This window comes from Columba livia, chromosome 4 (assembly GCF_036013475.1).
Source record: "Columba livia isolate bColLiv1 breed racing homer chromosome 4, bColLiv1.pat.W.v2, whole genome shotgun sequence".
Taxonomy (NCBI): domain Eukaryota; kingdom Metazoa; phylum Chordata; class Aves; order Columbiformes; family Columbidae; genus Columba; species Columba livia.
The window spans coordinates 46644684-46662653 of NC_088605.1; the positions used below are offsets into that span (position 1 = coordinate 46644684).

General features: G+C 39.0%; 2 protein-coding genes across 24 annotated transcripts in view; one reads left to right on the forward strand and one right to left on the reverse strand.

Annotated features, from left to right (window-relative positions):
- ARFIP1 (ADP ribosylation factor interacting protein 1) overlaps positions 1 to 13264 on the reverse strand; it is a 45519-nt gene extending 32255 nt beyond the window's left edge. For 6 of the 23 annotated variants that reach the window (XM_065062723.1, XM_065062721.1, XM_065062719.1 and 3 more), the window contains exons 1-3: positions 13037 to 13205; positions 8528 to 8700; positions 3894 to 3995 (exon numbers count right to left, since the gene is read on the reverse strand). In XM_065062723.1, the coding sequence (XP_064918795.1) occupies positions 3894 to 3995; positions 8528 to 8698 (273 nt within the window). In that variant the 5' untranslated portion in view covers positions 8699 to 8700; positions 13037 to 13205. Of the gene's footprint in view, positions 1 to 3893; positions 3996 to 7011; positions 7885 to 8527; positions 8701 to 13036 lie in introns of those variants that run through there. The other 17 variants (XM_065062730.1, XM_065062727.1, XM_065062724.1 and 14 more) reach the window with 13 other exon arrangements.
- Positions 13265 to 13401: 137 nt separating this feature from the next.
- On the forward strand, positions 13402 to 17970 carry TIGD4 (tigger transposable element derived 4). The gene has a single exon (XM_021285371.2). It carries the CDS (start codon positions 14309 to 14311, stop codon positions 15842 to 15844), a length of 1536 nt encoding a protein of 511 aa, XP_021141046.2. The 5' UTR covers positions 13402 to 14308; the 3' UTR covers positions 15845 to 17970.

A 17970-nucleotide genomic window follows, 5' to 3' on the forward strand; every position in this document is an offset into this window, starting at 1 on the left:
CATACCTCCTCACTCCTTCCCACAGCCCTTAGTTCACAATCTCCCCAGTGACATTACAACACCACTATTCCGATGACATAATTACAATAGCATAGGAGGAAAACTGTGTTCTAGAAGTTGGTGAATAATATAAACCAGCAAGACCTTTTCCCTTTTGCAGAGTTTTCTTGTACAAAGTAGTAAGAAAAACATGTTTGATTAGGAAGTGCTGAAGTCCTCTGTTATTAAGACAGGCTAACAAACATCCAAACATTGGCAAATGGTTCTACACACCAAGTTCTTAAAGCTTAAGTGAGTTCCAGCAGAGCTTTTTCCTAATGAAAGGACATCAGGCATTTCATCCAATGACAACTGAAACTGTAGGCTTTTTTAGTTTAATAAAGTTTCCATCCATCACACAGGCAAGACAGAACTTGTCAGAATTCCACAGGCATCTCTTATTATTACAAAGCAGACAGAATTAGAATGTAGCAGCATATTTCTGAATGAGACTTTACAGTTAGGCAAACACTTAAGTTACCTTATAAATATGCTTTTGATTCTTTTTCTTAAAAATAAGGAACCAAGAAGATGGATCTAGTAGAGCTATATCACGTTCCCACAGGACTGGAACTAATATACTCCCTTCTGAAATGACATTATGGCAATCTATGCTGTCTGATGTTCTGCACAACTAATAGCATTTTTTTTTTTTTTCAAAGAACGAACAACTCCACTTGCCACTTCCAGGTAAATATATTTGCACTGCATTGCCTTGCAAAGTGAGGTACTTTTCATGCTTGAGTACATACAAATACTACATTTGGTGGAAAATAAATATGCATTTTCATGCCTGAGCAGCTTACGGATGAGGTCTGATGGAAGGGCTAAACAGAACGCAAGTCTAGAGGGACATTTAATTTTGTAGTTAAAGAACCCTGAAGAAAAGACTGTACAACTACCTCTTTACTCAATCTATCAAAAACATGCAATTGAAGCTGCTCAAGCGTTTGTCACAAAATAGCTGCAGAAGACCAAATAAAAAATACAGGATAAATGATGTCTTATTGTTTGGATCTGAACTGTACAACATCTATATGAATGGCTCCCTGATCATCATAATAAGAAAACAAGAAACCAAAATAACTTTGTTCCCCAGCTTCCCAGGAAGGTGTAATTGAAATCAGTACATTGGAGTTTGAGTGCTCTAAATTCTGCTGTGGTCACATACTCTTAATAAGCACTCTGCTAACAGTACAACAAGTGGTAATGGTTTCTTGCCCCCTTCTTAAGCAACCTCCTAAAAAACAATATTTGGCTTGTCATTTCCATAAGAGTAGAAGAAAAAAGACCCCTGAAAAATTGGCAAAGAAATTGTGGTGCAATGCATATTGCTTTAGGTTAAAACAAAAAATTACCTGGCAAGGAAAAAAAGAGAAAGCATAGCATTAAGCATTAGAAATAACAAACATAAAGCAAGATGAATAGCAGCTAAATATTAGAATTTGAGACTAACAGATTAGTAAACAGACCTAGATGTTAATTCCAAGAAGTTTGTTTTGTTTATAAGAAGTCCTGATTATCACAGATTCTGAGTTCAGGTCACGCATACAGGCATTAACTTGTACAAGACAGTTCAAAAAAATATTTGAAGTGCACTTCCTTTTCACTGATCTCAGAATAAGCATTGTGAAAATAATTACAGCAGCAAACACAACTATGCTTGCATAATATAAATGTTCTGCTACTCGACCAAATATTGGACAAATTTTTGTAAAAGTGGAAGTTTCAAAATATAGTTAACTCCAGGCCAGCAAAATAATTAGTATGCCAGCAAAAACCTACTTCAACTTTTATATGTGGCCATAAACAAAAACTACCTTAACATTTCAACTTTCCACAAAAAATGGTGATTATGTTTTAACTGCAGAAGAGATCTGACCCAATCAACAAGAATGCTAGTTCCATTTACTGTAACTAGTAATTATGCAGGACACTGAAGAAGCAATTATTATGTAATGTATAGATAACTCGGACAGCAGTCCAGTCACAGCAGCATCAAGGTCATCAGGCTTAAACAGTATATCTGTTTCTCTACTTCCAGAGGAACCCAAATTCATTACCACATACATAGGTACATCTTAATGAAATAAAGGGAAAACTAAATATTGATCAAACATTGTCTTAATTTTTACATTAGATTACTGGTAGGTCTTAGTTGAACAATTAATCATACGAAGCCTTCCCTCATCATAGTGCTATTCATAAAAAAAATCATGGCTCATTCAACAGAAGCAGAAAAAATGCCCACTAATAAGCACAGTGTTTTTTAATAAGAGCTCTAATACAGATGTATTTCCATCTCATGAAGTTTTATACATCTTTTCACAGCCATGCTCTCTATACAACTACCATCCAGTCATAGTCAAATGGTCTCAGATGTTGTTTTCAGTATGTATTTTATCTTGAAATATATTTAAAATACATATTTTTACATATTTAAATAACATTTTCATTTATAACAATAATATAATAAATACATGTTTAAAACTATACTTATAATATATATTTAAATGTATGTGTTTGTGTTTTATGAATAAAACTGCTGGATTAAAAATCAGTATCCTAAAGGCTTAGAGTCAACACTTAGAAACATATACACTTGACTGTGCATTACACAACACTCAGTACTTTACACAATTTAACATTCATAAAAATTTGCCACTGCTAATACACCTTTCATACAAAAAAAGTTATTACAATGTGCAGTATCTGCTTTGGCTTTTTTTAGTCAACTTTAAGAATAATGTATCAGCTTTGAAGTTTTTAGATTAAAGCTAAAACTGGAAGACAAAATGAGGCAGAAGCTGATTTTACCAATATTCAGGAAGTATATGTAATTTGGTTTTAAACTTATGAAGGTTCTCCCCTGTAATCAACATTTTAACAGGAGAGAATAAAATGTTGAAGTTCTGCTGAGTATTTCTTTTAGAAATAATCCTGCACCGCAAGTCAGAATGGGACTGTTACAGCTTAGAGACTTCCTTAAAATCTAAGTCTCAACAGATATCAAACAAATACGGATAACTAGTCTTTGTATTTCCAGCTGAGAAGAATAATAATAATAAAAGTAAAGAAGCCCCAACGAATTCCATCGGCTGTACCACAGCGCCCTCTGCTGCTCAGCCAGGCACAAGGAAAACCGATAGTAAAATTCATAAAGGTTGAGGGAAAGAACTCAAAATTGTACACAGATGATTATGGAAGTATAACTTTTTTTTCAACATACAACAAATAAGATGGATTACGATACATCTCATCTATATATCATACAAAAAGACAGCAGTAATTTTCCACTTTCTAGACGAGAAAACTTACCTCTCTCCTGCTTACAATTTTGAATCAGAATGCGACTGTATTTACTTCCAGGCACGTTCCCTCGAAACTTAATACTCCCTAGACGTAATTTGCTTCAAACCACTTGATACTTATTCATAAAAAAAGTAGGATTTGGTGTCCTGAATTCACAGGACCTGTTAAGTCTTGTATTTTTAAAATACTTGTTGTCCTGTTTTATGAATAAGATTGGCAGCTTAAAAATGAGTATCCTCAAGAATCAGAAACAAGGACATAGAAGCACAGACACTTAATCGTGCACTACAGAGCACCAAATTCTTCACATTATTTCATGTTCAGAAATATCTGTCATTAGTAATGTGCCTTTTGTACAAAAAAGGCTACTGAAATGTGCAATCACATTATGTTATGTCAACTTTAATAAAAATTTATTAGCCTCAAAGGAGTTTCCATTAAAGCTCTAGAAAACTATGTCAAGTGAAGTCTGCTATGCATTGGATTGTAACTTCAGTATTTCTGATAATGGTATCTTTTCAGACAGGAAAGAAAATTCTTACCCTGTTAAAGCTGTGCTCATGAGAATCTTCCAGCTGTCCATTGCTAGTCACAGGAATTTCTGCCGCTGAATTTCTGGGAGACTCTTGAGCCATTGCACCTTCCTATAATACAAGATGAAACAGGTTAGCATTTGTCTTAAATTTCCAATTAGTAATCTATATGAACCTATTTGACATGTAGGTTTCATAACAGTTGATTTTACTCCAAACTCCTATTGGCAATATTCTGATATACTAAGTCTGTATACCTTCATTTAACCACATACCCAAATCACATTAATATACCAGCACAGATCAGAGAGAAGAAATTCAAAACTTCAGGATCTAAGAAAAAAGAAACACTATGATTTAACCCATTGATATGGAGGGTGAGAGGGTATCAGACACAAATGAGACATGTGAGGCCAGACAAATATCTTCTACGTGTACTTGACCCTTAGAGCAGTTTCCATATCTTGAACTATAAAAAGGTGAGCTTGGCTAAAAATAAATAAATAGAATCGCACTATGTAATGATCAGCAAGAAATATTAGAGAAGTGCAATGAGTTTTAACATGTGTTAAAAAAGTGCAATTGTTCCAAACTTGGAAATAGTTTAACTTCCCTATTTTATCATAATACAGTGCCACCTTCTGACTAGGCTGTTAGTATGCAACTCTCAGTCAACAGCGTTAAGTCTAAAGTGAAATGCAGAAACAAGAACTTAAAAGCACCAATGCAAATCAAGAATCGAAGATAGTTTCCAAATGCAGCTGCGTTATGAACAGTAGCAGCTGTGAAACAACTACTTTCAATAATGCCCTAAGATATAAGCTAGAAGAGCCACCCTCAGAAGAAATGCACACTGTTACAGGCATCCTAACATTCTCTGAAACTAAGAAAGACTGAAAATTTCTACGTTCTCAAAAAGCAAGCCTTAACTCTGCAAGACAGCTTCGTTAGTCAACTTTAGTGTAAACAGTAGAAAAATCAACACACATCCAAAGCAGTGTTTGCTCAACTACCTACATAAAAGTTGTCTGAAGTCATCAAGCCAGCCCATGCCCCAGTGCAAGACGGACAAGACACTGTCAACGGGTACTTGAGAATAGATGCTTTCTTCCCTTAAACCTCTAAAATCATCAGACTGAACCAGCTGAATGGGTCAGGGTGAGGCCAAGTCTGAGATGAGGCTAAAGCACCAGCAGCTTCTCCAACCACATGTGAAGCTTTTACAGAATATCCATACAACACAACAATTCTACTGGTACTGAGGATCACCTGCATCATTCTCAGTGGCAACATCTGTCATACCCCATTGCTGATATTTCCCACACTTTCACCTATCAATACTTCATTTACATTAGTGAGTTTAATTTCCTTAGTAAACCTCAAGGCCACCCAAACTGTTTTTCTGACTAGTCGCTGTCTGTAGGCTCCAATAAATGTGCTCCTCTAACTCCAGATGGCTTTCAAAGTCTTGTTATCATAACTTCTTCCAAAGACTGTGAACTACTGAGACTTCACTTCTGTTGGTCTTTTGAAGCAGAACTCACTACTCAAACTTCATTTGTTACCTACAAAATCTGATTTACATTTCTGAAAGCATAATATGCTTCTTCAGTTAGCAGCATAAAACACCACAACAAATTTAAAGAAAAAGGCAAGGAAATCTAAGTCCATCAAGTTCTGAGTGAATGATGCCTTTTACCCATAGGGAGAAGGGAAAGAAAAAGGCCAAGGAAAGGCCGCTCTAAGAACCATACATTTGAACTACAATCCGTGGATGCACACTCAAAATACCATTTGAGGTGATACATTTTCCCCTTTTGATGATCAAGACCTTCTCTACTACAACTTAGCAAAACTGAATTGAAAGCTACTCTTTCAAAAAATCATGCTTTATGAAACTTCCCTAAAAATGAGAAGCTAAACATTTCAAAAGCACAGCTTTTGAAAAAATTCTAAATACACAGAGAACAGATTTCAAATAATGTAAGAAAAAGTCAGTGTGTTAGAAATTCAAGAAAATGTGTTTTTATAACACACTAACTTACTCTATCAGCCTCCCTCATTAAGTGCCTTCTTTCAGCACTGGGAAGGAGTAGCTCCTGTACCATATACTCACATCAGCCTAGCATCCCAAATCCTCCATATAGTCCAGTCTCCACCCACAATTACAACACAGAACAGCTTTTCTGGGGGTCATTCTTCATAAAACAGAAGAAACTCAAAACTCATAGCCTTTAAGTAAATGAAAATATTGATTACTCCAAAAGGTCTATGTTTACAAGTAGTTTTAAAACAATAATTTGTTTAGTTTCATAAAATATAGAACACCTGGAGTTAGAAGGGACCCATAAGGATCATTGAGTCCCACTCCCTGCTCCTCCCAAGGAGTTGCTAGTTACCTGCCATATTAGATTTTAATTTAGGAAATCTGTCCACTTGCTCAAGCTTCTTAAGCTTGCTCTAAATCTTGCATCTGCTTAAACTCCAAGATTGCTAGGAACAATATTTCTACTTGACACAGCAAAGCAAGATATTTTTCAAAATGCTCTGCCTGTCACAGCTACCTGCACAACACCAAAACATTAGCATAGGCTAATATAGCTATTTCGTTGTTCTTTCTGCAAACTGTCAGAAAACACAACGTCAAGAGGAAGTCCTGTACTGTTACTTCATTTGGCAGGGGTCACAAATAAACCCGCATCTCCAAATTTAATTAAAGACTAAACAAATACTTGGCGTGGATGCTTTTCATCAAGAATCCCACATCATTTTGCTGATATTATACATTGATATACGTTTATGCATTTATTCAGATATATAGATGCTTGCACATATGCATACTTCTCTAATAAATACATATATTAGAAAACAAAAAAATCATCAGCTTCTCTGGATAACCCATGAAATCTAAAACACCTAGAAGCAATTAACAGGTTTTTTAGGTGTTTCTACATATCAACTTCAGAGAAAGCAAAAAATTACTTGCTGACTTCAGTTTCACATTACATCTGAACTAAAACACCATCTCCCATTGCTGAAAGGATGTTTCACTACACCCCTTTTCCAGTTCCTACTGTGAGCCCCAGAGTGTCCCATCTCCCAGCCACAACACGTCCCTGCCACTCACCTGACTGCACAGTAAACAGACTCAGCTCACTAGCCTCAAAACAGACCTTTTCACCAGGTTCATTTCCCACAGTTGCAGTGCAATGAGGTCAGACAAGTACTACAGACAGGAACTGAGCAGCTGAAAAAGGGAAGTGGCATGAACTGCTAATTCGGCTCAGACATAACAAGAAATCACCACCTGCATTTTAGTCAACAGTCTACGAAGAACAAGTCCTTGCCCTTTTTTTTTTTTCCTTTTTTGCCCTTTACCCCTATCTCTTCCCCCACCTCTTCCCTGGGCCAGAACAATGTATTTGTACAGCAAACAAGATAGTTGAAACATAGCAGGTTAAAAGAAGGCGACCTATGCCCAAAAAGGGGATGGGTAATTTTTCCACTCAAATTGGTTCTCCAACACAGTTCATCACACAGCTCCATCTCTTGTACCTACAAAACAGAGGGGGTAATAATGCAATAAAACACTACTCAGATGAAGGACTGCTCTCAGCCACAGCACCAGCTTACTTCAGCAGCATAGTATCTCAAAATACTGTAGCTGCAGACTACTGCCAAAACCACTGGCCATTTCTCTTTACTTCTGGATGCATGTTCCTGCAGCCTCACACAATCCTGGGCAGCTTACTGATCTGAGAGAAAACTGAGACACCAGATCACAACAGTATTCCGTTAGAACAGTGAGTATGATTGCTGACTGAAAGTGTCCCTTTGGCAAGTGCAGCCCATAGCTGATTTAAACCAAGAACATAAAGAAACTGCATCCTCAGAAGAAAATCTATCATATGTAGGAAAACTCTAAAGCAAATACAAAAGTTCCTAACTTTGCATTGATGTATTAGGCATTAATAAAATAAGCACTATGGAAAATCATGAAGGATATTTTATATAGAAAAATATATTAATCCTTTAGTAACTTTTTTAGTACTACTTAGTTTGCAAATATCAGGTTTAGAGATACACTAAATATCTATGGAATCACTATTCCGTTTTTTATAAAAGTTTAAAAACAATTCACTGGTATTGAAACTCTAATAGCCATAAAGTCAGCATTGTGGTTTTTTGTTGTCACTCTAGAGCAGCCAGAGAAACATTTACTCTTTACCTTTCTGAAACAGCCTCCCAAACACATCCAATTGGCTAAATATTACTGAAAACCTTAGGAATTTGTTCATTATTTTAAAAAGTCACAGACTTATTTACTATGAAGATGCAAGCTGTATCTACTCCCAAGAAAAAAGATTCACCACTGCAGCAGCAGACAATGCATTGTTAAAGTGAGGTTACACAGAAACTGCTGCCTTTCAAGCACCAACTCTTGTTTCCCGCAGCACCTACATATTTCAGACTTCACCCCACCTAAATCTATTCAGCTTATAAAACAAATACCACAGCACGGCAAAAGACTACTGGTTGAAGTAATCCTTTGTTATTAACTAACTGGGTTGCTCTTAATAGCATCTCAAAAACAAACCCACCCATTCAAGATAACATGCATGAACTCATATCCCCACACTAACTTTACTGTGCCATGTATACCAGAATTTTTGGCAGTGTGAAACTGTTGCTGGGATTGGTTGATTTTTACAGGAACAAACCATCCACCCAATCACCTCAGAGTCAGACTGGACCTCCTCTGCAGCTGTATGAGATTCATCAAGTGTTGTGGATTCATTCCTGCGTTCTGACATACCTGAAAATAAAATAGGTTTGGCATGCATTAATTGATGTGACAGGAGCTGGATGCCACACCTTACAGAAAGCAAAGCAGGCTTTCAGAAAACACTTATTTTATAAGTTCTGCTAAAGCAAAAAGAAACATCTCTTTTGATGACAACCAGGTCTTTAGCTATCCAAAATCTAACCAAGACTAGGAACATAGTCTAGCATAAACTCCCATTGCCAAAGCAACCTTCCCTGCACAGACAGCTAAGTATGCAACATAAACCCCAGCAAATCAAACAAGGTTCTACAGCTGATATTTACTGTCACCTGTAATAACACACTGACTGTATCCTGTCATTTCAAAGATCCAATTTTGTTAAGACATGAGATTTAACCAAACATTGCAAGTCCTATCAATGCTAAGTCACTGGAACCTAGTAAGCTGTTCAGTCTGTTAACTAGAAATAGAATCTCATTCATTTTATTCTCAAAAAGATCTCATGAAAGTCAGTAACACTGAGCACACACGCAAGAAAACAACTCCGAGCAGAGCAATCATGAAAGCTAAGTTAACTAATTTAGCTTAAATAAGCAAAGTATCAAAACTTGATTTCAAACAGTTGGTATCTACAAGTGACATTACAATTCACTCAGCTGTTTGAGAGGAGACAATAATTAAAAATTAAACAGAGCCTGTCAGTATTGAGCATAATCACACATTACTTCAGTTAATTAAGTCTTGCACTATTTTATATACATTCAGCCACATATCAGATTAAGAAAAATTATACAGAGAGAACTATTTATATTGTATTTCAGTTTCCCAAGCTATCAAGCTTTTAATTAAAGCAAATAATTAATAAGGTAAGCAGCTCACATGACAAGGGAAATAAAATAAGGACACAAAAGCTGAGAAACTGAAACACGTAGATCATATTACACTAGATAACCTATTACTTTAGTTTGGAAAGCCAAACATGTAAAGTAAGGTATTTTCTCCATTAAAAAAAAAAATCGTTCACTGAATTAAGTTCAGTTTTTCTCCAACCAATACAAAGTTCATTTCAAAGGACTTGAAGAATGATAATGTCTTCATGTACCTTTCTTAATTTTCTATAATTCTTTTGAATATGAAAGACCATACAGCGGAAGTGCTGTTTACCCACACAGTCCTGCCCGAAATCTGTTCATCGTTGAAAACCACCTCCATGCTTAACAGCTTATTTCTGAGCAGATAAAGAATTTCCATTATGGACTAGAAGAATAAGTGTGATTTCTTTGCTCTGCTGGTTAAACAAGAAAATAAATTCACCATGCAGCACAGTCTTGGTTAAGACAATCTGTACCTCAATTTTACCACATTAGTAATCCTGGAGTTATGTTTGTACCCTACATACAAGCTTACACACCATGGCAATGCTGTTTAAAACTACTAAATGCTATAAGGAGCAAAAATATTTTCTTGATAGCATTAAGAACTCTTAACAACCTAATCTAGAAGCATAAACCATCTCACAAACCCATGCAGAAGACACAGCATAAAGACAAATAATTCATATTGTAAACAAAAATTCACCATTTGTGTTACAACCTACCCTCACCCATTTTTCTGTAAAGTATTTCCTGCAAGCAGTATCAACACTTCCAACACAGCTCTGCCAGATCACACAGAGCAACTTCAAAACATAAGAAGGTAAAAACTGTAGATTAAAGGTGGCTTTTGTATAAAGTTCAACTGTATATTCTAGTTTAACTATAGAATTCCCTGATGACTGCTATATAGCAAAAAAAAAAAAAAAAGTGGGAACGTAAACATCAAATGCTGGATGTAAGGATAAAAAAATTTCTACATGTTTACAAAGATTCAGAAGATAATATGTGTATGTGAATTGTGGCAAACATGGCATCTATATACATATATTGCTTTTATTTAAGGTTCCATTTTATAAATGCATATAGATTTTTGTATCTCAGTAGTTCCCGATTTGCTCTTGCAGGTGTCAGAGAAAGGGACATTCTTTAAGAGCTTGATAATCTTCAGTACAGTATGAATTCCATGTACCAGGACACTAATGAGCATCAACTGCAATTACAACAACTCAGAGATGTTCTACATGGAAGAAACATGTCTGATCCATATTCTGAGAGGAATTTAAGCCAAACCCCTGCCCTCATCATTCCTGCCCCTATGAATTTTTTGTGTTTCTTTTGTTGATTTTTTTGTTTGGTTGGTTGTTTTTGTTGCTGTGTTTTGTTTTTATTCCCCCTCCCCAATTCTGCAAATCCATACAAATAGTTGTACCAGAGTAGAAAAGAGGAAACAGAATAGACTGAGAATCCTCCCCCCATGGCAAAGACACCTTAAATGCATATTAGATTACAACCTCAGTCATTTTAAATTCTGCTTACCACAAATAAAACCACACAAGTTTTAAGTCCTGGGGATTTATATACCATTTCTTCAACTGACAAAGTAAAAAGTAAAGCAAACCAAAAACTTATTAACAACATACTAAGCATCCTGTAAGATGAAGACTTCAGAGACATTTAACCAATTATAATTAGTGGTTATACAAGGACGCTTATGAATTTGGTTTTTTATATGAGAAATCCATATTTGCTTATTCATGCATCTATGAGTTAAATGTAATCAACAATAAATTAATCTTGAATAAGGGATTTATTCTTAACGTAATTACATTACTTCAGTAAATTACTTATGGTCTTGGAAACAAGAACCACGGGATTCTCAATAATTACACCTGTTTTTCTAAGCAGTATGTGCAGGCTCCTTAAGTTTTTCCCTTATATTAATTGCCAAAAAGGTAAAAGCAAGATATCTTCTCTCCAAATAAAGTTGATTACACCCTTTTGCTGTTGTCTTATTACTCCTCACACAGATAAGAATTAAAAGTTTTTGTATCACTGCATAAAATGCAAGCGCTGGTGGAAAATAATGATAACACATATTTTCTTAATTTCACTTTCTAACTAAGAACACTACCCCTTATTCTTGACAAGATCACAATCAATTGCTTTTTTTAAAGAATTTGAAGAACTGCATTAAACACTTTCTGCTCCGATCACACCATAGTTTTCTCTTTATGCTCTTGAATTCCCTGGCTGCTCCACTTGCAAGATCTAATTATGCTTAAAAGTTACACAACTTGATGGAGATAAAGACTGGAGAACAGAACCTTCCACACTTCCTACTCCAGGTCAACCTGTCCCATGGCACTTCAGCACTCTGCCCCTGTCCAGATTACCTAAAGCATGGGCTCCCATTATGGTTCCAACTTCTACCAAAACAGAAAAAAAAGCAGCTGATCAAGATACTGCTTCAGCTTACAATTTTTCTAGCCTAGTATTCTTCCATACTATTTATTCCTTGCATTTTAACTGTGTGTGTGCACATACATATATACACAAACATATACATGATTCAGACAGCTGTTTAGTTTTGGAGTTGCACTGATCAAATTACATCCTTCTCCAGGTCTGCAAGAGAACCATTTTTACCTTTTCTGGAGAATCAACACTTAGATAACAAAGCCACTGACTGCAAGTGCCAGTTCCACCAAGCATGAAAAGAAGACATTGAAAATACATCCAGTTCAGGGGATGCAAAACAAAAAGCTATGAGGAGGGTTCAGTCAACAATGAGAGATCAGACATGTACTCTAAGCAACACTAGAAGAATTGCTCATAGTTTGTAAACAATACCAGATGCAACATCTGCTTGTCACACAACACCACACTGTTTCCATGTTTTAACAATAGTAAGCCAGCTGCAAAATACAAATTGGAACACTTAAAACAATAATTGTCAGGGTGTGGAATAAGCCCCAGGGGCATAAAATTTATGCAATATCTACAGTGTTTTCCTCCACCAACAATCACCTTCCCTTTCCGTCTCATGAATCCCAGCTTCTACCAAGCTCAGGCTCTGCCCGCCCTCTCCGGGTGCCCAACACCCCCTGGGACAAGGACCTTCCCGCGAACCCCGCAGACAGACGAGGAGATGGGAAGACCCCCCAGCACCGCGCTCCCGACCCCTACGGGGAGGGCACCGCGCGGCCGCCGGCCCCTGGGGCGGTGGGAAGCGGGCGGGAGCAGCCCCCAGTGGGCCCCGCTAGGGGCTGCGGGCTCCCCTCACGCCGCTGACAGGCCCAGCCGCCCGCATCCAGGGGCTGCCGGGGAAGCGGAGGCCGTTCCCGCGGTGCGACACGTAGGACGGGACGGAAGGGAAGGTGAGGCCTCCCCGCCCCGCTGCAGCGAACGCCGGACTGGGCTGGGCCGGGCCTGGCCTGACCTGACCTGACCTGACCCGACCCGAACCCGGGGCCCAGCGGCCCACCCCTCACCTGCCGGCGGCGCTGCTGCCGCCCCGGAGGCGTCGTGCTGAGGGAGAAGGCAGGGCGGGACGGAGGAACGAAAGGGGGGAGAGAGGACGCCGGGCGGGGAAGCGTCGCTGCCCCCTCTCCAGCTTTATTTTCTTCCTCCTCCGGTACCAGCAGGAGCCGGAAGCGCTTGGGCGGAAACGGAGCTGACGGCGGCCTCGCCGGGGAGTTGCGGCGGGCAGCGGCCTCTCTAGGCTGCGGCAGGGATGTCTATGGTCGCCTTCTGGCCGAGCGGTAGCCATGGCAACCAGAGCCGCGGCCGCAGCTCCTCGCCCGCTGACAGCGGCTCCCGCCCGCTCCTGCCGCGCCGGGGTTGTGTTACCGCCCGGCCGGGGCCTCTGGGGGCCCAGGGGTGCGGAGAGGCGGCGGCGGAGCGCTTCACAGAATCCCAGAATGTTAGGGATTGGAAGGGACCTCAAAAGATCATCTAGTCCAATCCCGCTGCCGGAGCAGGAACACCTAGATGAGGTTACACAGGAAGGTGTCCAGGCTGGTTTTGAATGTCTCCAGAGAAGGAGACTCCACAACCTCCCTGGGCAGCCTGTTCCAGTGTTCTGTCACCCTCACTGAGAAGTTTCTTCTCAGATTTAAGTGAAACCTCCTGTGTTCCAGTTTGTACCCATTGCTCCTTGTCTTATCATTGGTTGTCACCGAGAAGAGCCTGGCTCCATCCTCGTGACACCCTTTATATATCTGTAAACATTAATGAGGTCACCCCTCAGTCCCCTCCAAGCTAAAGAGACCCAGTTCCCTCAGCCTTTCCTCATAAGGGAGATGTTCCACTCCCTTATCATCTTCGTTGCCCTGTGCTGGACGTTCTCCAGCAGTTCCCTGTCCTTCTTGAACTGAGGGGCCCAGAACTGGACACAATATTCCAGGTGTGGTCTCACCAGGGCAGAGTAGAGGGGAAGGAGAACCTCTCTCGACCCACTAACCACCCCGCTTTCAATACAGCCCAGGATGCCATTGGCCTTCCTGGCCACAAGGGCACAGTGCTGGCTCATGGTCATCCTGCTGTCCTTTAATCCTTGGCGAGATTAAACTGTGCAGCCCTGGCGTGTATGTGCCAGCTGCAACCGGGAGGCTGCCCCTGCCCCTGCCAAGTGCCATGCCCGTGAGATCAGAGCACCGCCTTGAAAACGAGCCTCATGGAAAGCGCCAGCAGCCCGAAGCGGCAGAGCGGGAGCGTGCCTGCCCGGCGTGGGTGTGCGCGCCTGGGACGGGGAGCTCGGTACCATGGCAGAGGCTTCGGGAAGCCCTCCTCCACAACCGACTGTGAGGAGGAAAAAAAGCATATCTATTGAGGAAAAAATCGACATCATAAGTGCTGTGGAAAGCGGTACGAAAAAGGCAGACATCGCAGCCAAGTATGGCATAAAGAAGAATTCCTTGTCTTCAATTATGAAGAATAAAGAAAAAGTTCTGGAAGCCTTTGAATCTTTACGATTTGATCCTAAAAGAAAAAGACTAAGGACTGCTTTTTATAGCGACCTGGAGGAGGCACTGGTGAAGTGGTACAGGATTGCTCAGTGCTTGAATGTGCCAGTAAATGGTCCTATGTTGCGCCTCAAGGCTAATGATTTTGCCCAGAAGCTTGGACATAGTGATTTTAAATGCAGTAATGGCTGGCTCGATCGTTTCAAGTCAAGGTATGGTTTAGTTTTCAGAGCTCATCCTGTAGAAGCAGCTGCTACTACAGTGGATGCTCCAACTCTTTGGTGCCAAAATATTCTTCCTTATTATTTAAAGGATTATCAGCCAAAAAACGTGTTTTATATACAGGAAACTGGGTTGTTGTATCAGATGTTACCGCATAACACATTTGCATTTAAAGGGGAAACTTGTTCTGTAGGTGAAGTAAGCAAGAAGAGAATAACTGTAGTGGTGGGTACAAATATGGATGGCTCTGAGAAACTTCCTTTGCTTGTTATAGGAAAAAACAAGAGTCCTCGCTCTTTCAAAGATATATTGTCACTCCCTGTGGATTATGAAGCAAATGATATGGCGTGGATGACTTCGGAAGTGTTCAAACAGTGGATGCTTAAACTCGATGACAGATTTCGAGCACAGCAGCGACGAGTAGTTATTCTTGTTGATTCTCTCCCAGCTCACCCAGAAGTAAAGAACCTGAAGTCTGTCAAGTTAGTGTTCCCTCCTCCAGACTCTTCTTTGAGTATAGCTGCGAAGCAAGGGGCTATCAGAAGTCTGAAGGTTAAATACAGGTGCTGTCTTATCAAGAGATTTGTTGACTGTGTAGAAAGTAATAAAGAGTTTATGCTGACTCTTCTCGATGCAATTGAGATGTTGGACCTGTGCTGGAGGAAAGTAGCACCAAAGACTATTGTAAAAAGTTATAATGAAGCAGGATCCAAATTAGAAACCCAGGCAAATGATAATGACACAGAGGTTGGAAGTGATTTTGATTTGATTGCACATGCACAGGCAGCTGGAGTGGAGTTTCCAGACGGTTTGTCTTTGGAGGAATATGCAGCTCTAGATGATGGCTTGGTAACTTGTGAAATGCCCACAAATAACAAAAGAATGTGTGCCAAAGAAGGTGCATCAGATAAACCTGGGACATTTGTTGGTGATGAAGATGAGGATGAAGCTGATCAATTTCAGGGAGCTGAACAGCCTTTACCATCAAAACATGAGGCTTTGAGTGCTTTAGATACCCTTCGAAAGTTTCTCAGAAGTCAAGACGTGAATAATATTTTTCATGATTCCTTAGCTGACCTGGAGAATTTTATTCAACATGTAGCATGTAAATAAATATTTTAGTAAAATGTGAAAGCATGTAATGGAAAAAAAGGAATTGTATAAGTAAACAAAAACAGGCAGTTTAATAATTGTGGCTGCTGTGTCCTCTAGCATGTCTTGCTCAGGTGCCTAGATGTACATAATGAAAGAAATCCGAAATTATGAAAAAGGGCTGTGAACTGAAGTTTTCCACAAAATCAGGTGGAAATAACACAAAATTTGGGGTGGAGAGAGGAAATAAGTTGAACCTTTAAAATTATAACTGCAGTATGCACAATGGAGGCAAAAGCAATTCTTTGAGCAGTTTGGTACACTCAGAATGAACTGGTGCCCACTTGGAATTCTTTCTTCAGGAAAAGATTAGCACTTCTTCACATCGATAATTTCACCAGTGTCTCTGTTGTTGACAGTGGAACAATAAATATTTATCAGCTTCGTGCTTTTGATACTTAAAAAATTGAGTAACACAGAAAATATGTACTTAAGTTCTGAGGACTAAGGGCTTTTTAAAATAATTTTTTTTTTGTCCTTGTTCAAGAATTCTGACCAGTTTATTCTTGCAGCTGATGATGAACAGCAGAAAGTTACCAGCATTGTATGTGCTGTCAGATTCAATGCACCAATGCAGTTCAGCGTTATCAGTGCCATTAAGAGGGGTGCTGTTTGCATGACTACAGTGTGAAGTTGAGTAAATCACAGTATGTTTATACATCTTCAAGTATGGGGTTCAAGTAGTGTAACTATCCCAGAGCCAAAAATCTCAGTTTGTTTGAGACATACCGTTAGTGACTTTTTTCAAAACCCATTTTAAAGATTTTCCTCCCACAGAGACCAGTGGAGGATTTTTCTGTAGTAATTTTTTTTATTTAAAATCCATGGTTTGCTTTGCATCAGCATCTCCTACTACAAATAAGTTCAGGAAAAGTTTCTATTATCCACATAGTAAATTTGTATATTGTTTAAAATTCAGCTCCATCATCCCAGGATCCAGATAAGCAGACTCCTGTTTCCTTCTAAGAGAATTCTGAGTGTGAAAGTGTGGATCTGAGTGAGAAAGACTTGCATAAGTAAGCAGCAGGTCTTGGTTAAGCAAGGGTTAGATTTACAAGAAGTGTAGCCTTTGCAAGATGAGGTGTTGAAAATCAGGAGATAGGAAATAGCCATTAGCTGCTGACAAAGGAAGTAAATTACTGAGTGCTGTCATACTCTCTCATAAAATCAGCAGGAAGGATTTACTAATTTGGCCTGGACTTTGTTTTAACAAACATACAACCCATCAAAATCCTGTATCTTTAGAGAATATATGACTTTTCCCAGCCTCTTCATTCATTCTGAGAAGCCAAGGTAAAATTCACTCACTAAAACAATTTTTTTAGGTCAGACACTTTATATTCTAACACTATACCTTTCAAAATTATTTAGGAGCCCAAATCTTTCTTTTCACTTGGGTTTTGGTCACATTTATATTCGAACAGAGAACATGAAATCCATTATGAAGCTTGTTGCTACTTTAGGTGTTTCTTCATGGGGAAACGCGGACTCCTCAGATCCAAAATGCTAGCAGTGAAGAAGAAAGTGGTACACCATGTAAATGTTAGTCATTTTAGCCCATATATGCAGTTTGAGCTAGAGAATTTTTTACACTGTGTAGGTAAACCATCAGGACACTGGCTTTTTATGTCTGGGGTGGTATCTGTTGGAGGGAGAGGGAGAATATTGCTTTAGAGTGCACTGTATTTAAAAATAAGAACCTTTTCTACAAAAGGCAGATTATGAAGGCTGTGATTTGCTTTAATACTTCAAATACTAGTTTAGACAACTAAGTGTTTTTTCTTATATACTTTTCTACTCCATGCTATAGTTAGATAACAGTTACATGCTTTGGCATCAAGTCAGTGAGGTCATTTTCAGTAACCCGAAGTTACTTCTAGAAATGTAAACTGAAAATATGAAGCTTTAATAGTATAAGTAATTTCCAAACAGGGGCAAAATAAAAAAAAAATAAATTGGAACATAGATTTGATATAATCAAAAGCATCCTCAGAGTCATTCTCGAGACAAGTAATATGTAAAATTAAGTATGCTTTTCAAAATACATCTGCATTTGAAAATTTTAATAAATACTACACTATTTCTGA